Raw genomic sequence first — 14,754 nt, 5'->3', positions numbered from 1 at the left:
TCCTTTGTTTCTTGTGAGTGTGGAATAACCGCAGCACAGCTGCACAGTAATGTGTTCTTTGGCTTTTACCCCCAAGTGGTGCCTCTCTGGCAGGAGGGGGGGATTAGGAGGAGAGGGAGCAAGAGGAAACGTGCTGCTTTGCTGCAGACTTTTAGACACTATAAAGGAAAAGATGAAATCACCCCAGCTGCCCTCCCCTTGCTCACTGCAAGCCTTTGTGCAATACTCCAGCACCTGCACTTGCCGAGCTACAGAGCTGCACTGAGACATAAGCAGAAGAGGAGAAAGGGTTTTGTTGTCTTTCTCTGTCTCTCTTTCTCTCTCTCTTTTTTTAATATCTCTAAATCCTCCCCAGAGGGGAGCTGTGGGCCCTGTGCATTCCTTACAGCCACATGCCTGCCTGACCACAGCGGGCTGGGAAGCCTCCAAAAATACGGTGCCTGGGCAAGGCAGCTGCATCCCACAGAGGGTGCACGGCAGTTACACCCAGGGGGGTGGGGACTGCGGGCAAGGCTCGGGTACGGATTGGTCAAAAATTAGAGAGGCGGTAGAAGAAAAAACAGCAGAGAGAAAGGGAAGTGATGTAACTTACAGGCGTTCGGATGATAACGTCCGGCCAGCACTGTCCACCCTGATCGCGCCTGAAGGAGTAGGTGGCGTGTGGCCGGCGCTGTCTGCTCAGGTTGCACCCGTAGGAGAAAGACAAAATGACGAGAGTCTCCGGACGCACTCCTTACCACAGCATTCAGAGTCACTGATTCGACCCACATATCCTTTTACAAGATTGAGTGCGTATGCAACCAATCAGAAGCCTCTACAACAGTCAGTGCATGATCAAAGGGAGATGAGTCTGAGGGGAGGGGTGCGGAGCCCGCAGCTTCCAGCTGTGACTGAACAGGATAGCGAAAGGAGAGAGGTGAATTTGCATTTAGAAGTTAAGAGAGATGCACTAACAGATTGTGGGAAGTTTAGATCTAGCCTGATAGAGGAAGGAAAAGTACTGGAGATCTTCCTGGTAGTAGAGAACGGTAACAGAATCCCAGAAGGGGTACCCCTCGATCTGAAAGACATCACACACCTGATAGATTGTGCAGAGAAACAGGGATTGAAATCACTCCTTGCTCTAAATGCATTAGAAGTCCTGACAGCACCAGGTCTTCTCTTTCCTCATGATGTAACGAATCTGATGTGCATGGTTTTTAAGCCAGTGCAGTATACATTGTGGGCATCAGAATGGGTTCCCTTCAGGGACAGGTGGCCAGATTGAGGCCTGGAGAACAAGCAATTCCACACAGCTGGCTTGTGAGAGCAATGCTTTCAAGGCTTGAGACATCTGCCTTGATATTGAATAAAATGTTTGTCATTTGGAGGTACATTCCAACAGGTACCTGAGGCAAAGTTGGCATATATTGGGAAAATAACCTGGTTATGTTTGTATAAGGATCCTTTGTAATTTCATACTCATAGATAGTGCCACTAGAGCTATCAGCAATCACTCCAATCAGTAATCTCTAATCTCTCTGTCTATGATTTTACCAGTACTGTAGGATGTGGCTTTAATTGTTTAGCGTCAGTAACATCACATCAATTATTGCAGGCACAGCATGCTTCACTGTCAGAACTGCGCATGATCTTCATGCATCTCTTCATATAGGTGCCAAGGCTTTGGCACGGGCCTGTTCTATTCCCTTGCTGACAGTTCGTAATGTAGTTCAGGCATGTCCATATTGCAATTCTGCCCCAACTATTGGTGCAGGTGTTAACCCCCGTGGCTTAAAGCCACTGCAGATCTGGCAGATGGATTTTACATGGGAACGCCGTATGGCCCCTGTTGTATTAGGCACTTGCGCCATCTTCAGGTTGTAACGCGTTAGGACCTCCCCCTCCATATATAAGCACGTGTTCGTTCCATTAAAGCGCCATTTTGCTGTTCACCATATTGGTGTCACCTCAGTAATTGGCCAAGCTGCGGTCTCCCAGGAAAAACGAACAGGTGAAGGTTACAACAGATGGTGACCCCGACGTGATTTCTGGGGGTAAGTCAGCTGTTCTGCCAGCGGCGCAGGATCCCATTGCGGAGCGGGTACGTTATAAAACCCGCGGAGTAGTGGAAGCCCGGGGACGGGGAGGAGTGCGCATTAGTCCTTGTCAGGCGGGAGGCTCGGGAAAAAGAGCCACGATCCCCCGAGAAGCTCAGGGAAGTGCCCGGTGAAGGCTAGACTCGCGCTTAGCCTGGGGCGATGGAAGCCGTTATCAAGGTGATTCTTCGTGCATGTAAAACCTATTGCGCAAGAAGTGTTCCTTCTAAGAAGGAGGTTGCGGTGGTTCTTTTGCTGCTGGAGGGGGAGGGCTTATTGGCATCTCCCTCTGATTTATACGATCCCGCTAATTGGGATGGGTTCACTGCCGCGCTCTCTAAGAGGGCAATGACAATGGCAGAGGTGGTTGCCGAGCCGCTCTCCATCATATTTGAGAAGTCGTGGCTGTCAGGTGAGGTCCCGGACGACTGGAGGAAGGGTCACGTCACTCCCATATACAAGAAGGGGAGCAGGGAGGACCCGGGGAACTACAGGCCGGTGAGTCTTACCTCCGTGCCTGGGAAGATGATGGAACAGATCCTCCTGGACAACATGCTTGGTCACATAAAGAACGAGCATGTGATCCGAGACAGCCAGCACGGCTTCACCAAAGGAAGGTCATGCCTAACTAATCTTGTGGCCTTCTATGATGGAGTGACAGCATTGGTGGACGAAGGGAAGGCGACCGATGTCATTTACCTGGACCTGAGCAAGGCCTTTGACATGGTCCCCCACCACATCCTCATCTCCAAATTGGAGGGAAGTGGATTTGATGGGTGGACGACCCGATGGATGAGCAATTGGTTGAAAGGCCGCAGACAGAGGGTGGTGGTCAATGGCTCTATGTCCAGGTGGAGGCCGGTAACAAGTGGTGTCCCCCAAGGGTCTGTCTTGGGACCGGTGCTCTTTAACATCTTTATTAATGACATTGATGAGGGAATTGAGTGCACCCTCAGCAAGTTTGCTGATGACACCAAGCTGAGTGGTGCGGTTGATACGGTGGAAGGAAGGGATGCCATTCAGAGGGACCTCGACAGGCTGGAGGGCTGGGCTCGGGTGAACCTAATGAGGTTCAACACGGCAAAGTGCAAGGTTTTGCATTTGGGCCAGAAGAACCCCAGGCACCTGTACAGGCTGGGAGGAGTGGGCCTGGAGAGCAGCTCGGCAGAGAAGGACCTGGGGGTCCTGATGGACGAGAGACTGAACATGAGCCAGCAGTGCGCTCTGGCAACTCGAAAGGCAAATGGGATCCTGGGCTCCATCAGGAGAGGGGTGGCCAGCAGGGACAGGGAGGTGATTGTCCCTCTCTACTCGGCTCTTGTGAGGCCCCATCTGGAGTACTGTGTCCAGGTGTGGAGCCCTCAGTACAAGAAAGACATTGAGATTTTGGAAAGGGTCCAGAGGAGGGCGACTAAGATGATCAGGGGGCTGGAGCACCTCCCCTATCAGGACAGGCTGAGGGAGTTGGGCTTGTTCAGCCTGGAGAAGAGAAGGCTGCGGGGTGACCTCATTGCAGCCTATCAATACCTGAAGGGAACCTACACCCAGGAGGGGAGTAAACTCTTCAAAAGGGCTGACAACAGCAGGACTAGGGGAAATGGTTTTAAGTTGAAGGAGGGAAGATTTAGGTTGGATGTTAGGGGGAAGTTCTTTACTAGGAGAGTGGTTAGGCCCTGCAACGGGCTGCCCAGGGAGGTTGTGGATGCCCCGTCCTTGGCCGTGTTTAAGGCCAGGTTGGACGGGGTCCTGGGCAACCTGATCTGAATGTGTATGTTTGGTGGCCCTGCTAGGCAGGGGGGTTGGAACTACATGATCCTTGGGGTCCCTTCCAAGCCGGGTGATTCTGTGATTCTGTGATTCTGTGACTACCCAAAAGGCAGCAGAGTTCAAGGTGTGGGGATTGATTTTGGGGGCGTTTAAGATGGCGAGGGAGGAGAAAATGGCGAGTGATCGAGCTAGGGAGCTGTTAGGGCTGGGGACGGGGGGGGGGGGGGCGGGGGGGGGGACGGAGATCTCCCCTGCAGGTTTGCTGGAGGGCAAGTCGGGGCCGGTCCCCGCAGCCCCGCCCGAGGCGGCGGCTTCGACACCAAGAAGGGAGGAAGTTCGGCAGGGATCATCGGACCGCAGGGACGGAGAGGCTCCATCCCCGCCTCCTTATCCAGCTCAGGGTTTATATCCTTCGTTGAAACCCTTCAGGGATGAGGGGGGAGGGGGAAGTGCGGAGGAATGTAGCATAGCCTGTTTAATACCTGTTAAGAGGGCAGTGGGGGAGGGCGAGCTGGCCAGAGAGGGTACGGCGCGGCTGGTGAAATGTGAGAGCGGGGGCGGTGCTTCTTTGCTGCCTGACTCTGTTTGTTGCCGCGGCCGCTCCCAAAAGGGGCTGGAATGTTCCACTCCGTCTTGTGAAGGATGTGGGTGTGGCGTCCCGGTGCGAGCAGCCTCGGGATTCACCCAGGGAGGGCGGGATCCTGCAGTGACTGCCTCATGGGCCCCACCTACACTCACTGGGCTAGGGCGAGGGAGGATTTACGAAAGGCAGATCCGACAGCTACGGCATTTGCCCTCCCTGTAGTAGTGAAAACAGGGGGTCCAGCTTGGACCCCTCTGGACTCCAAGGCAATTACTCGCCTTGCAGATTTGGTTAAAAGTAAAGGTCTGCGCTCTCCTGTGACCATGTCGGCAGTAGAAGCTCTTATGGCTTCTAGCCTCCTGCCGTATGATGTGGTCAATCTTATGCGTGTCATCCTTGAACCTGTACAATACACCCTGTGGTATGATGAGTGGAATAGGCTGCTTCAGGTTGTGGTGGCCACTGCCACTCGTGACCACCGCCATCCAGCAAATGGCCAGGGCCGGAATGACAGGACTAATCTTGCGCGTCTCCAGGGCCTAGCAGAGGGTATGGTAGGGTCCCCAGAGGGCCAAGCGACAGCACTTAGAGCAGGGGAGTTGGCAGCCCTTACAACCGCAGCTCTTCAGGCCTTGCGAACGGTGGCTAGGGTCGCAGAGCCTGTGTTTCCATGGACAGATATCAAACAGGGGCCCTCTGAGTCATTTTCCGACTTTGCGAATCGTTTGATTCGCGCGGTGGAAGGATCCGACCTCCCCAAGGAGGTTCAACCTCTGGTCGTCATAGATTGCCTTAAACAAAAATCGCTGCTGGATGTTCAGCAAATTATCAGGGCAGCACCAGGGACCTTGAATACCCCAGGAGAACTCATCAAGTATGTATTAGATCACCAGAAGGTTGCACCTCTAACCAATGAGGGTTTAGTGACAGCCATGCAAGGGATGGCTGCTTCGGTTAGCTCGGCGGTTAGGACAGAGGTGATGGCAGCTGCTTGGGTTGGGGAAGAAAAGGATAAAGGCCCTTGTTTTAAATGTGGACAGCGCGGTCACTTTAAAACACAGTGTCCTAAGAGAGTGGGCCAGGAGGGGTTGCAGAGTCAGAAGAAGAGGTGTCAACTGTGCGACAGGCCCGGACATGTTGCGCACCAATGTCAAAAGTTCAAGGTTATGCCGCAGGGAAACAGGAGAGGGAGGGTGCCAATGGCCCAGGGCTCCTTCCCGTTTCCCTGAACTGGGCCGCAGATGCTACGCCTACAGCCGCATTAGCCATGGACTTAGGCGAGCGGCCATTAACTAAGGTCATGATGACATTTGATTTGGAGCTCCCAGTATCGGGGCCCCGAACGGTGTTTTTTACAGCTTTATTGGACTCTGGTGCGGACATTACTGTTATTGCAGAAAACGACCGCAAATAACAGTACCGGAAAAAACAGGACCGGAAAAAGAGTCGGCTGGCGACTCTTACATGGAAAAAGCTTGCCGGGGTGGGGGGTGAGGTACCTACCAAAGTGGCTGATGCAGGAGTGGAGCTTTCAATCATAGGCAGAGATGGCTCTATAGAGAAGACTGTTTTCATTACCCCTACCCTAGCCCCGATTCCAGGATCTATACTGGGCAGAGACATCCTTCTTGAGCTGGGAGTGAAATTGACAAATTTATAATAAGGGCCACTGTCCATCATTTAGCACTGCAACACGCAATTCCGTTACGGTGGAAACGGGATGTATCTCCCATTTGGGTGGATCAGTGGCCCCTTCCAGCTGATAAATTGGCAGCGCTTATACAGCTTGTTTCGCGAGAGCTTATGGCAGGCCATGTAGAACTGTCACTTAGTAATTGGAATACACCCGTTTTTGTTATCTGAAAGGCTTCTGGGTCATTTTGGTTGCTGCATGACCTTCGAGCGGTTAATGCGCAGCTAATTCCCTTTCGTCCGGTTCAGCAGGGAGGACCTCTACTCTCAGCTATCCCGGAGAAATGGCCCTTGATGGTCATTGACCTTAAAGACTGTTTCTTTTCTATTCCCCTGGCAGAGCAGGACAGACAGGCTTTTGCATTTACGGTCCCGGTTGTGAATAACCGGGGACCCACCCAAAGGTATCAGTGGAAGGTTGTTCCACAAGGTATGACCTGCTCGCCCGTGATTTGCCAACTCGTAGTGGGCAAGGTCATAAAGCCAGTTAGACGGTCATTATTGGACTGTCAAATTGCACATTACATGGATGACCTATGGCTTGCTGCACTGACTGATGCTCAGTTGCGGACATTGGAGAAGAATGTAGTTACCACGCTCACTACTGCTGGGTTTGTTATCTCACAGGAAAAGATTCAAAGAGAACCAGGAATTGAGTTCCTAGGATATAAGTTCGGGTCCGCGACGGTAATCCCAGAGGGATTGGAGATCAAGCCCCATGTTACCACCTTGTGGGATGTTCAAAAATTAGTGGGGGCTATGCAATGAGTAAGAAATTCAGTAGGCATTCCCCCACGGCTCATGAAGCCCTTTTATGACCAATTGAAGGGGTCAAACCCACATGAGGAAAGGGAATGGACCCCGGAGATGAATTCAGCTTGGCAAGAGATACTGACAGTTTGTTCTACAAATGCGCTTGCAAGGTGGAATCCAGATCAGCCACTGGAAGGCGCAGTAACCAGATGCCAACAGGGATCGGCAGCTGTGATAGGACATACCCTTAGCTCCCGCCCACGTCCATTGTGTTGGCTGTTCTCCGCCCAGCCGGTGAGGTCGTTTACTCCGTGGTTGGAGCAATTGTCCTCTCTGCTCCGAAAGGCTCGCCTCACCGCAGTAAGGGCTTTTGCAAAGGACCTGGATATTGTGTACCTACCGGGGGCCTTTTGAAATGCTCAGCCTTTGCCGGATGAGATCTCCTTGGCGGTGCATGATTTCAGTGGTAAGCTTAGTTACACTGATGTACTGCCAATTTTCCATCTGGCGAAACCTCTTCAGATATCCCTACGGCACAGAGTGTTGACACCCCCATAGATGGCCCGACAATATTCACTGATGCCTCTTCAGCGACTGGCCAGGGAGTAGCTGTTTGGCAAGTTCTGGGTGGCAAGTGGGAGTCTAAGTTGATAACTGATGGCTCGGTGAGCGTTCAGATGCTGGAAGCCAGAGCGGTGGCAGTGGCATTATGCATCTGGCCCCAGACTCCCTGTAACATCGTTACTGATTCGGCATTCGTAGCTAGGTTGCTATTACGCATGGGAAAGGAGGGACAGCCGAATACGACAACTGCAGCTTTGTTGGAGGATGCTTTGGTGGCCAGATCTGCGCCTGTCGCCATCCTCCATGTCCGTAGCCATTCTGATGTTCCAGGGTTTTTCACTATGGGGAATGATACAGCGGATCGTTTAGCGGGGGGCCAAGTATTTACTTTGCGGGAAGCTCGTGATCTTCATTCTGCATTACATATAGGGGCTAGAGTGTTAGCTCGGACTTGCTCCATTCCTGTCACTGTTGCTAGGGAAGTTGTGCAAACTTGCCCGCACTGCAATTCTGCACCAGCGCTCGGGGCAGGGATTAATCCCCGTGGTCTCGCTCCATTGGACGTCTGGCAGACAGATTTTATGATGGAACCACAAATGGCCCCACGAGCATGGCTTGCTATAGCAATTGATACATCCTCTACCGTCATCGTTGCTACACAACATGGGCGCACTAGCTCTGCGGCGGCTCAGCATCATTGGGCCACGGCCATCGCGGTCTTGGGAATGCCGCACCACATAAAAACAGATAATGGCTCTTGCTTTGTTTCGCGGTCGTCTAAAGAGTGGCTGGCCCGCTGGAACATCACACATAGTACAGGAATCCCGGGTAATTCGCAAGGTCAAGCCATTGTAGAAAGGGCTAACCGCCTCCTCAAAGAAAAGATTTGTGTCCTTGGGGAGGGGGAGGGATATACAGGGAAGATCCCAATATCACTTCAAGGAGAAATCTTGGCTCGTGCATTGTATGAGTTAAATCATTTTGAGCGCGGGGAAAGCGCAAGGACCCCTATACAGAAACATTGGCAGCCGAAAATTATCGAGGAGGGCCCACCAGTTAAGGTTAAAATGGAAAATGGTTCTTGGGAAGCGGGGTGGTCCATATTGGTATGGGGCAGAGGTTACGCGGCAATAAAAAACAAAGAAACGGGGGACATTCGATGGGTACCCTCAAGGAAGATCAAGCCGGAGGTTGGTGATGTTAAAGTTACTGAGGTAATAATCAAGAATTGAGTATCTTGTTACAGGCTATGTTGATCGGGCACTCGAAGGACCCGGAACCAAAGGACACCCACATGAAGGAAAAGGACCTGGAAAAGGGACCCTTGCTGTCAACGAGAATTACTGTGCTAATGTCGTTGTGCCTCTTTTGTCTGTGTTGGTCGCCGGTGGGAAGTACTCACTTGATCCAGCAGCCTGGGAATTTGTGGGTTACTTGGGCTCGCCAAACAGGGAGGACGGATTTCTGCCTAAGCATGCAATCGGCCACTTCACCATTCCGCACGTGCCTTATAGGGGTACCTTTGAATTTTTCTACTGATAGGTTGTTATATTTCTGGGATTAATGTTGTGTTTGCCATGTATCTTTCGATGTTTGCGAGGTTGTATACAACGAATGACTGAGAAAATGATCTACACGCAATTGGAATATTGTAGGATGCAGGATAAATTCTAAGATATATGTTGTTCAGGTTTAGCATATTGCGTATTGTAATGGGGCAAGGCTTCTCTTGGCATGGGGAGGGGGAAATGTTGTATTAGGCGCTTGCGCCATCTTCGGGTTGTAACGCATTAGGACCTCCCCCTCCATATATAAGCACGTGTTCGTTCCATTAAAGCGCCATTTTGCTGTTCACCATATTGGTGTCACCTCGGTAATTGGCCAAGCTGCGGTCTCCCAGGAAAAACGAACAGGTGAAGGTTACAACAGGCCCCTTGTCCATGGCTTGCCGTTACTGTAGATACAGCTTCTTCTATGATATCAGTCACTCAACATGCAAAGTGCAATTCGACCGCAGCACAGAGTCATTGGGCCACTGCAATAGCCGCTATGGGGTTGCCCAGTCAGATAAAAACAGATAATGGGTCTTGCTTCATCTCAAAATCGACCCAGGAATGGCTAATAGCTTGGGGGATATCTCATTCCAGAGGAATCCCTGGCAACTCTCAGGGACAAGCAATTGTAGAACTTGCCAATCGCCACCTCAAGGAAAAGTTACACGTCCTAGGGGAGGGGCCGGGTCGGGCCGGGGGCGGCGATGGCGCCGCGGCTGCAGTTGGAGAAGGCGGCCTGGCGCTGGACTGAGGCGGTGCCGCCCGAGGCGGTGACGCAGGAGCACATCGAAGCGGCCTACCGCGTCAGGCTGGAGCCCTGCCAGCGCAGCGCCTGCCGGAGGAACTGCCGGGGGAACCCTAACTGCCTGGTGGGCATCGGGGAGCACATCTGGCTGGGTGAGATTGATGAGAACAGCTTCCACAACATCGATGATCCCAACTGCGAGCGCCGCAAGAAGAATGCATTTGTGGGCTTAACGAACCTCGGCGCCACGTGCTATGTGAACACTTTCTTGCAGCTGTGGTTTCTTAATCTGGAGCTCCGGCAAGCCCTCTACTTGTGTTCCAGCAATGAGCACACAGTCAGAGAGAGCATCCCCAAAGACAAAGACTATGAGCCTCAGACCATTTGTGAGCATCTTCAGTACTTGTTTGCCTTGCTGCAGAACAGCAGAAGGCGATACATCGATCCCTCTGGGTTTGTCAAAGTGCTGGGCTTGGATACAGGCCAGCAGCAGGATGCCCAGGAATTTTCCAAGCTGTTCATGTCACTGCTGGAAGATACTTTATCCAAACAAAAAAATCCAGACGTTCGAAACATTGTTCAGAAACAGTTTTGTGGGGAGTACGTCTATGTCACGTTCTGCAACCAGTGTGGCAGGGAATCCAAACTCGTGTCTAAGTTTTATGAGCTGGAGTTAAACATCCAAGGACACAAGCAGCTGACAGACTGCATAACAGAGTTTCTCAAGGAAGAAAAATTAGAAGGGGACAATCGTTATTTTTGTGAAACGTGTCAGAGTAAGCAGAATGCCACAAGGAAGATCAGGCTGCTAAGACTTCCATGCACACTCAACCTGCAGCTGATGCGTTTCGTGTTTGACAGACAAACTGGCCATAAGAAAAAGCTGAACACCTACATTGGCTTCTCTGAGCTGCTCGACATGGAGCCTTTTATGGAACAAAAAAATGGTGTTTATGTATACGAACTGAGTGCTGTTCTCATACACCGAGGTGTGAGTGCATACTCAGGGCACTACATCGCCCACGTGAAGGACCCGAGGAAACGGCCAGAAGTTATACCAGAAGAGGTTTAGGTTGGATATTAGGATATTGTCAGAGTAAGCAGAATGCCACATGCCGTGCACCCTCTGTGGGATGCAGCTGCCTTGCCCAGGCACCGTATTTTTGCAGGCTTCCCAGCCAGCTGTGGTCAGGCAGGCATGTGGCTGTAAGGAATGCACAGGGCCCACAGCTCCCCTCTGGGGAGGATTTAGAGATACTGCAAAAAGAGAGAGAGAAAGAGAGACAGAGAAAGACAACAAAACCCTTTCTCCTCCTCTGCTTATGTCTCAGTGCAGCTCTGTAGCTCAGCAAGCGCAGGTGCTGGAGTATTGCACAAAGGCTTGCAGTGAGCAAGGGGAGGGCAGCTGGGGTGATTTCATCTTTTCCTTTATAGTGTCTAAAAGTCTGCAGCAAAGCAGCACGTTTCCTCTTGCTCCCTCTCCTCCTAATCCCCCCCTCCTGCCAGAGAGGCACCACTTGGGGGTAAAGGCCAAAGAACACATTGCTGTGCAGCTGTGCTGCGGTTATTCCACACTCACAAGAAACAAAGGAATGTCTGGCAAAGTGGAACCATCTGGCTATGGCTGTTCAGTGCAGGAGACAAAGGAGAAAGCGGAACACCACAGAGAAGGGCTGGGTGGAGAATATGACCTTGGTCACAGCAGCCGACTTTGGGAAGAGACGCTCTCAGGTGTAGCAGCCATTTGAGGTGAGAAAGGTGGAAAAAACTGAGACAAAAAACAGTCGCAGTGTGAAAACCAAACACTTGCATTGCTGTGTGGATAGTTTAAGTGCCTCTTAGTAGTGCTCGTGGTGTGGCTGATGGGTGCTGGTGCCCAAATGAAGGCCTGAGTGCCTTCCCTCTGTCACACTGCTGCCGACGGGGGGCTGGGGTAGGAAACATAGCTGAGGAACCAACTGGATGAGAGGAATGGCTTTGTGACACACTGTAAGGCGCTGGGGAGATGCTGCGGCCTGGCAGCTGTGCACAGAGCTGTGAGGTAGGTGGGAACGGAGGCACCCTGAACTCCAGTGAAGGGAAAGCAGAAAGGCCGGGGAAAAACAAACCCACAAACAAACAAACAAAAGAAGCAGAGAAAGAAAAAAAAAAAAAAAAAAAAGCCGGGAAAGGGCAACCAGAAGGTGCACGAGAAAGAAAAAAAGGGCTGAGGGGGTGAGGCCGCGGGACGAGCGCGAGGCCCTTCAGCACCCTCAGGAGGCCGTGGCGGGAAACGCCTCAACGCAACGTTGGGCGGGAAGGCATCGCGCACGCGCACATCCACGGCGGAGGGATGGAAAGGGGGAGAGCGCCCGGCGTTCGAAAAATGCCCGGGGCTCCTCATTGGCTGGCGGCTCCGGTAGGCCCCGCCCGCCGCCCGGCGCGGCCCCGCCCCCTCCGCCCCGCCCCCGCCCCTTTGCCCCGGCCCCCCCCGCCCCTCCCCCGCCGGTTCCCCCGCCGCCGCCATTAGAGGGTCGCTTTGTGTCCGCCGGGCCCGCTGGTGAGTGAGGGCCGACCCCGCCCGGCGCAACAACGGCACTGCTCAATCTCCTCTCCACCCCACTTTCTGGGTGGGCTGATGTCGTTTCCCCCCTCCCTCTCCCATTCATATAGTGTATCACACTGAGAAGAGTGAAGCTTTGGGAACCAGGGTGACCTTGCACACATTGGTGAGGATGCACAGGAGGAAGGAAGCTGTGCAGGACAGAGAAATTGCCATCAAACTGATTGTACACAGCACTATCATCATCATCAAATACTTTTAATAAGTGCTAAGCACTTTCAGTCCCTTTTCTAGCCCTCCCAGGTGCAATGCAATGTATGAATCCCAGCTGGTTCATGGATTTTTTTTTTCTTCAAAATCATCCAATTTGATTGCAGCCCTAAAGCTTCTACAAATTTGCCTGGAGCTTTGGGTTTTGACTGTGCAGTTCAGCCTGCAGTTTAAACCGGGACATTTAGCTATTGCTACTGTTTAGATGAGTTCCATAAAATTTGCATGTCGAGTGATTTACCATTTCCACCCCATATCCTTTAGAGACTTTCCAGACCAATGCCACATGTTCTTTTTTGGCTGGAAACATGAAACCCACTGTACTTCTGGTCTCAGTACCTCCATTCCAGGGGTCACAAGCCGTTTTGTTTTCTTACCATACACCAACTAATGTTTTCCCCATTTTACCACAATTTTTACTTATGGATAAATATATTTTTTAATTTAACAAACACATCACTCATGTTGTTGAACTGCTACTGCCTCACACAGAACAAAACAAGATTATCACTACCCATGTCACGGTGTGCTCTGTATACGCTGGAATCAGCTTCTGCTGCTATGTTCACAGTCCTGCTGGCTAAGCGTCACCAAATTCTGTTTTAACATTGGCCTGCAGCTTCAAACTTGATTATATTTAGGCCTTGCCTCTGGTATCCTTACCCCACTTCAGCAAATTTGTTTCCACTTTTTTACCTCAACTTTCACATTTGTTTTGTAAAATCTTTCCAAAATGTTTGGCCTACAGCCAGCCTGGCTCAGGGAGAACGTGAGTCTTTTCCATTTCATTCCACATCAGGAGCACAGCAGGCTGGGGAACTCCTTCCCATTGCTTCATTCTTTCATCCCTCAAGCTCTGCGTTCTTCTGCTTCTTCAGCTTCTTGTGCTTTGAAAAACAAATCAAAGATTCCCCGAGAAGCCTTCCCCAAATTGGGTAGCACATGTTTACTGATTCTTCCCTTTAAACCTGTTTCTCCCTGAATGTGTATCTGAGGAAGGTAATTTGGGGTTTGATGTAACCTTGGGGCTAAACATGCTGTAACAGAACCCAGCCTGTTGTTGCTGGCAGCCTGATTGCGCTGTTTGATGGGAGTCAGGCTGTGCCGTTTGAAGTGTATGGCACAGCTGCTAATTTTGCAGTGAACGTTCCAGGGAAGCTCACAGAGGGCTTGAGCAGGACCCTTGCTTTTCTGCCTTGTGGTTCCTGTTCAGCAGGCGGTGTGCCTGGCTGTGAAGGGAGAGCCTGGCTCATGTTTTCAGCTTAACACAGGTAACAGGGAATGGTGTTGAGTATAACTATCCCAAAACCATCACAAACTCAAAGCGTTTAATTAATGTGGGTCTCACGTCGATATGTGAGAGACTACCTGGGCTGAATGAAACCCCTCTGCAGCATGCAGAAGTATGAGGTGAGGAAGGACTCTGCTTTATGAAACACAGGCCCTGCACAGCACACACTCAGTTCCTGACTTTGGAAGAACTGATGTGATGTTCTTTAGCCACAGCTTTGCACTTTGTTGCCATTCTGGGCATGTATGGCTACTTTACCGACTGCACATCTGTAATGGTTGCCAGAACAACTGAGAATCTCTTCTAACATACTGTGTTTGCTGCAACTGTGCAAAAATCACTCAATTTCTGCTTTCAAAAAAATGTACATTCTCTGACACTTTGTGGCCCTCCCGACACTACCTTTGATCTCTTTATTCTTTATCAACCTCCAGTAAGTTTTTTTCCATACTTTTCCAGCAGACTGTTCCACATTCCACTCCCAGCTGATTTGTTGCCATCCCTCTAAGAGCAACCCATTAGGGATCCCAGCTAGCTCTTCTTTTCAAACCCTTTCCAATTTTCCAACTGATATTCTGCTCATCTGCTTACTTTCAAACTTGCCTGCTCATTTTTGCATTAGTTCCTAAGAAATGAATAAAAGCATGTTTAAAAATACCAAAGTTTTATCTCTTCTGGAGCCATCACGGGTTTTTACATATGGCAGAAATGTACCTGCCATTGGAACTGACAGAAATTTTGACCGTAAAGAAAGGGCCTTGCAGAAAAAATGCTGTGGGCTCAGTTGCCTCCACAGGCTGCTGCTCTTCTAGAGATGCCCCAATCTGAAAGGGATCCTTATGGCAGATGAGGCAGATATGGTCATCGCTGGGAAACCAGTGGCTGGAAGTTGTGATTCTTCCATCACACTTCTGGC

At 51.1% G+C, this 14,754-nt stretch overlaps 2 protein-coding genes across 5 annotated transcripts; both read left to right on the top strand.

Moving 5' to 3' along the window:
• Nucleotides 1-609: 609 nt before the first annotated feature.
• LOC122192051 (endogenous retrovirus group K member 8 Gag polyprotein-like) lies at nt 610-9,294 on the top strand. Of its 4 annotated transcripts, none has more exons than XR_006182529.1 (2): nt 610-788; nt 8,684-9,294. XR_006182529.1 is itself a non-coding variant. In XM_042892491.1 (2 exons), the coding sequence occupies exon 1, from the start codon at nt 4,488-4,490 to the stop codon at nt 5,655-5,657; it is 1,170 nt and encodes a 389-aa protein (XP_042748425.1). In that variant the 5' UTR covers nt 4,357-4,487; the 3' UTR covers nt 5,658-7,339; nt 8,684-9,294. The 4 variants fall into 4 exon arrangements, 1 of the variants encoding a protein (XP_042748425.1); XR_006182528.1 differs by having other exon boundaries at nt 610-2,036; XR_006182527.1 differs by lacking the exon at nt 8,684-9,294 and adding an exon at nt 4,103-4,298 and having other exon boundaries at nt 610-2,036.
• Nucleotides 9,295-9,679: 385 nt separating this feature from the next.
• Nucleotides 9,680-11,472, top strand: LOC122192049 (ubiquitin carboxyl-terminal hydrolase 48-like). The gene is made up of 2 exons (XM_042892480.1): nt 9,680-10,786; nt 11,368-11,472. Exons 1-2 carry the CDS (start codon nt 9,695-9,697, stop codon nt 11,470-11,472), a joined length of 1,197 nt encoding a protein of 398 aa, XP_042748414.1. The 5' UTR covers nt 9,680-9,694.
• The last annotated feature ends 3,282 nt before the right edge of the window (nt 11,473-14,754 follow it).

This window comes from Lagopus leucura, unplaced genomic scaffold (assembly GCF_019238085.1).
Source record: "Lagopus leucura isolate 7727_CA_CO unplaced genomic scaffold, USGS_WTPT01 35097-0_obj-0_obj, whole genome shotgun sequence".
NCBI classification, from domain to species: Eukaryota; Metazoa; Chordata; class Aves; order Galliformes; family Phasianidae; genus Lagopus; species Lagopus leucura.
The sequence above is the reverse complement of the archived record's forward strand: the minus strand, read 5'-3'. Positions and strand labels throughout refer to the sequence as shown.

Excerpts from the sequence above, each read along its gene's own strand:
- LOC122192051 (XM_042892491.1), top strand. The coding sequence starts at position 4,488 with ATGTGGGTGTGGCGTCCCGGTGCGAGCAGCCTCGGGATTCACCCAGGG.
- LOC122192049 (XM_042892480.1), top strand. The coding sequence starts at position 9,695 with ATGGCGCCGCGGCTGCAGTTGGAGAAGGCGGCCTGGCGCTGGACTGAG. Across the intron at positions 10,787-11,367 it reads ACCCGAGGAAACGGCCAGAA|TGCAGGAGACAAAGGAGAAA; the intron begins GTTATACCAGAA and ends ATGGCTGTTCAG.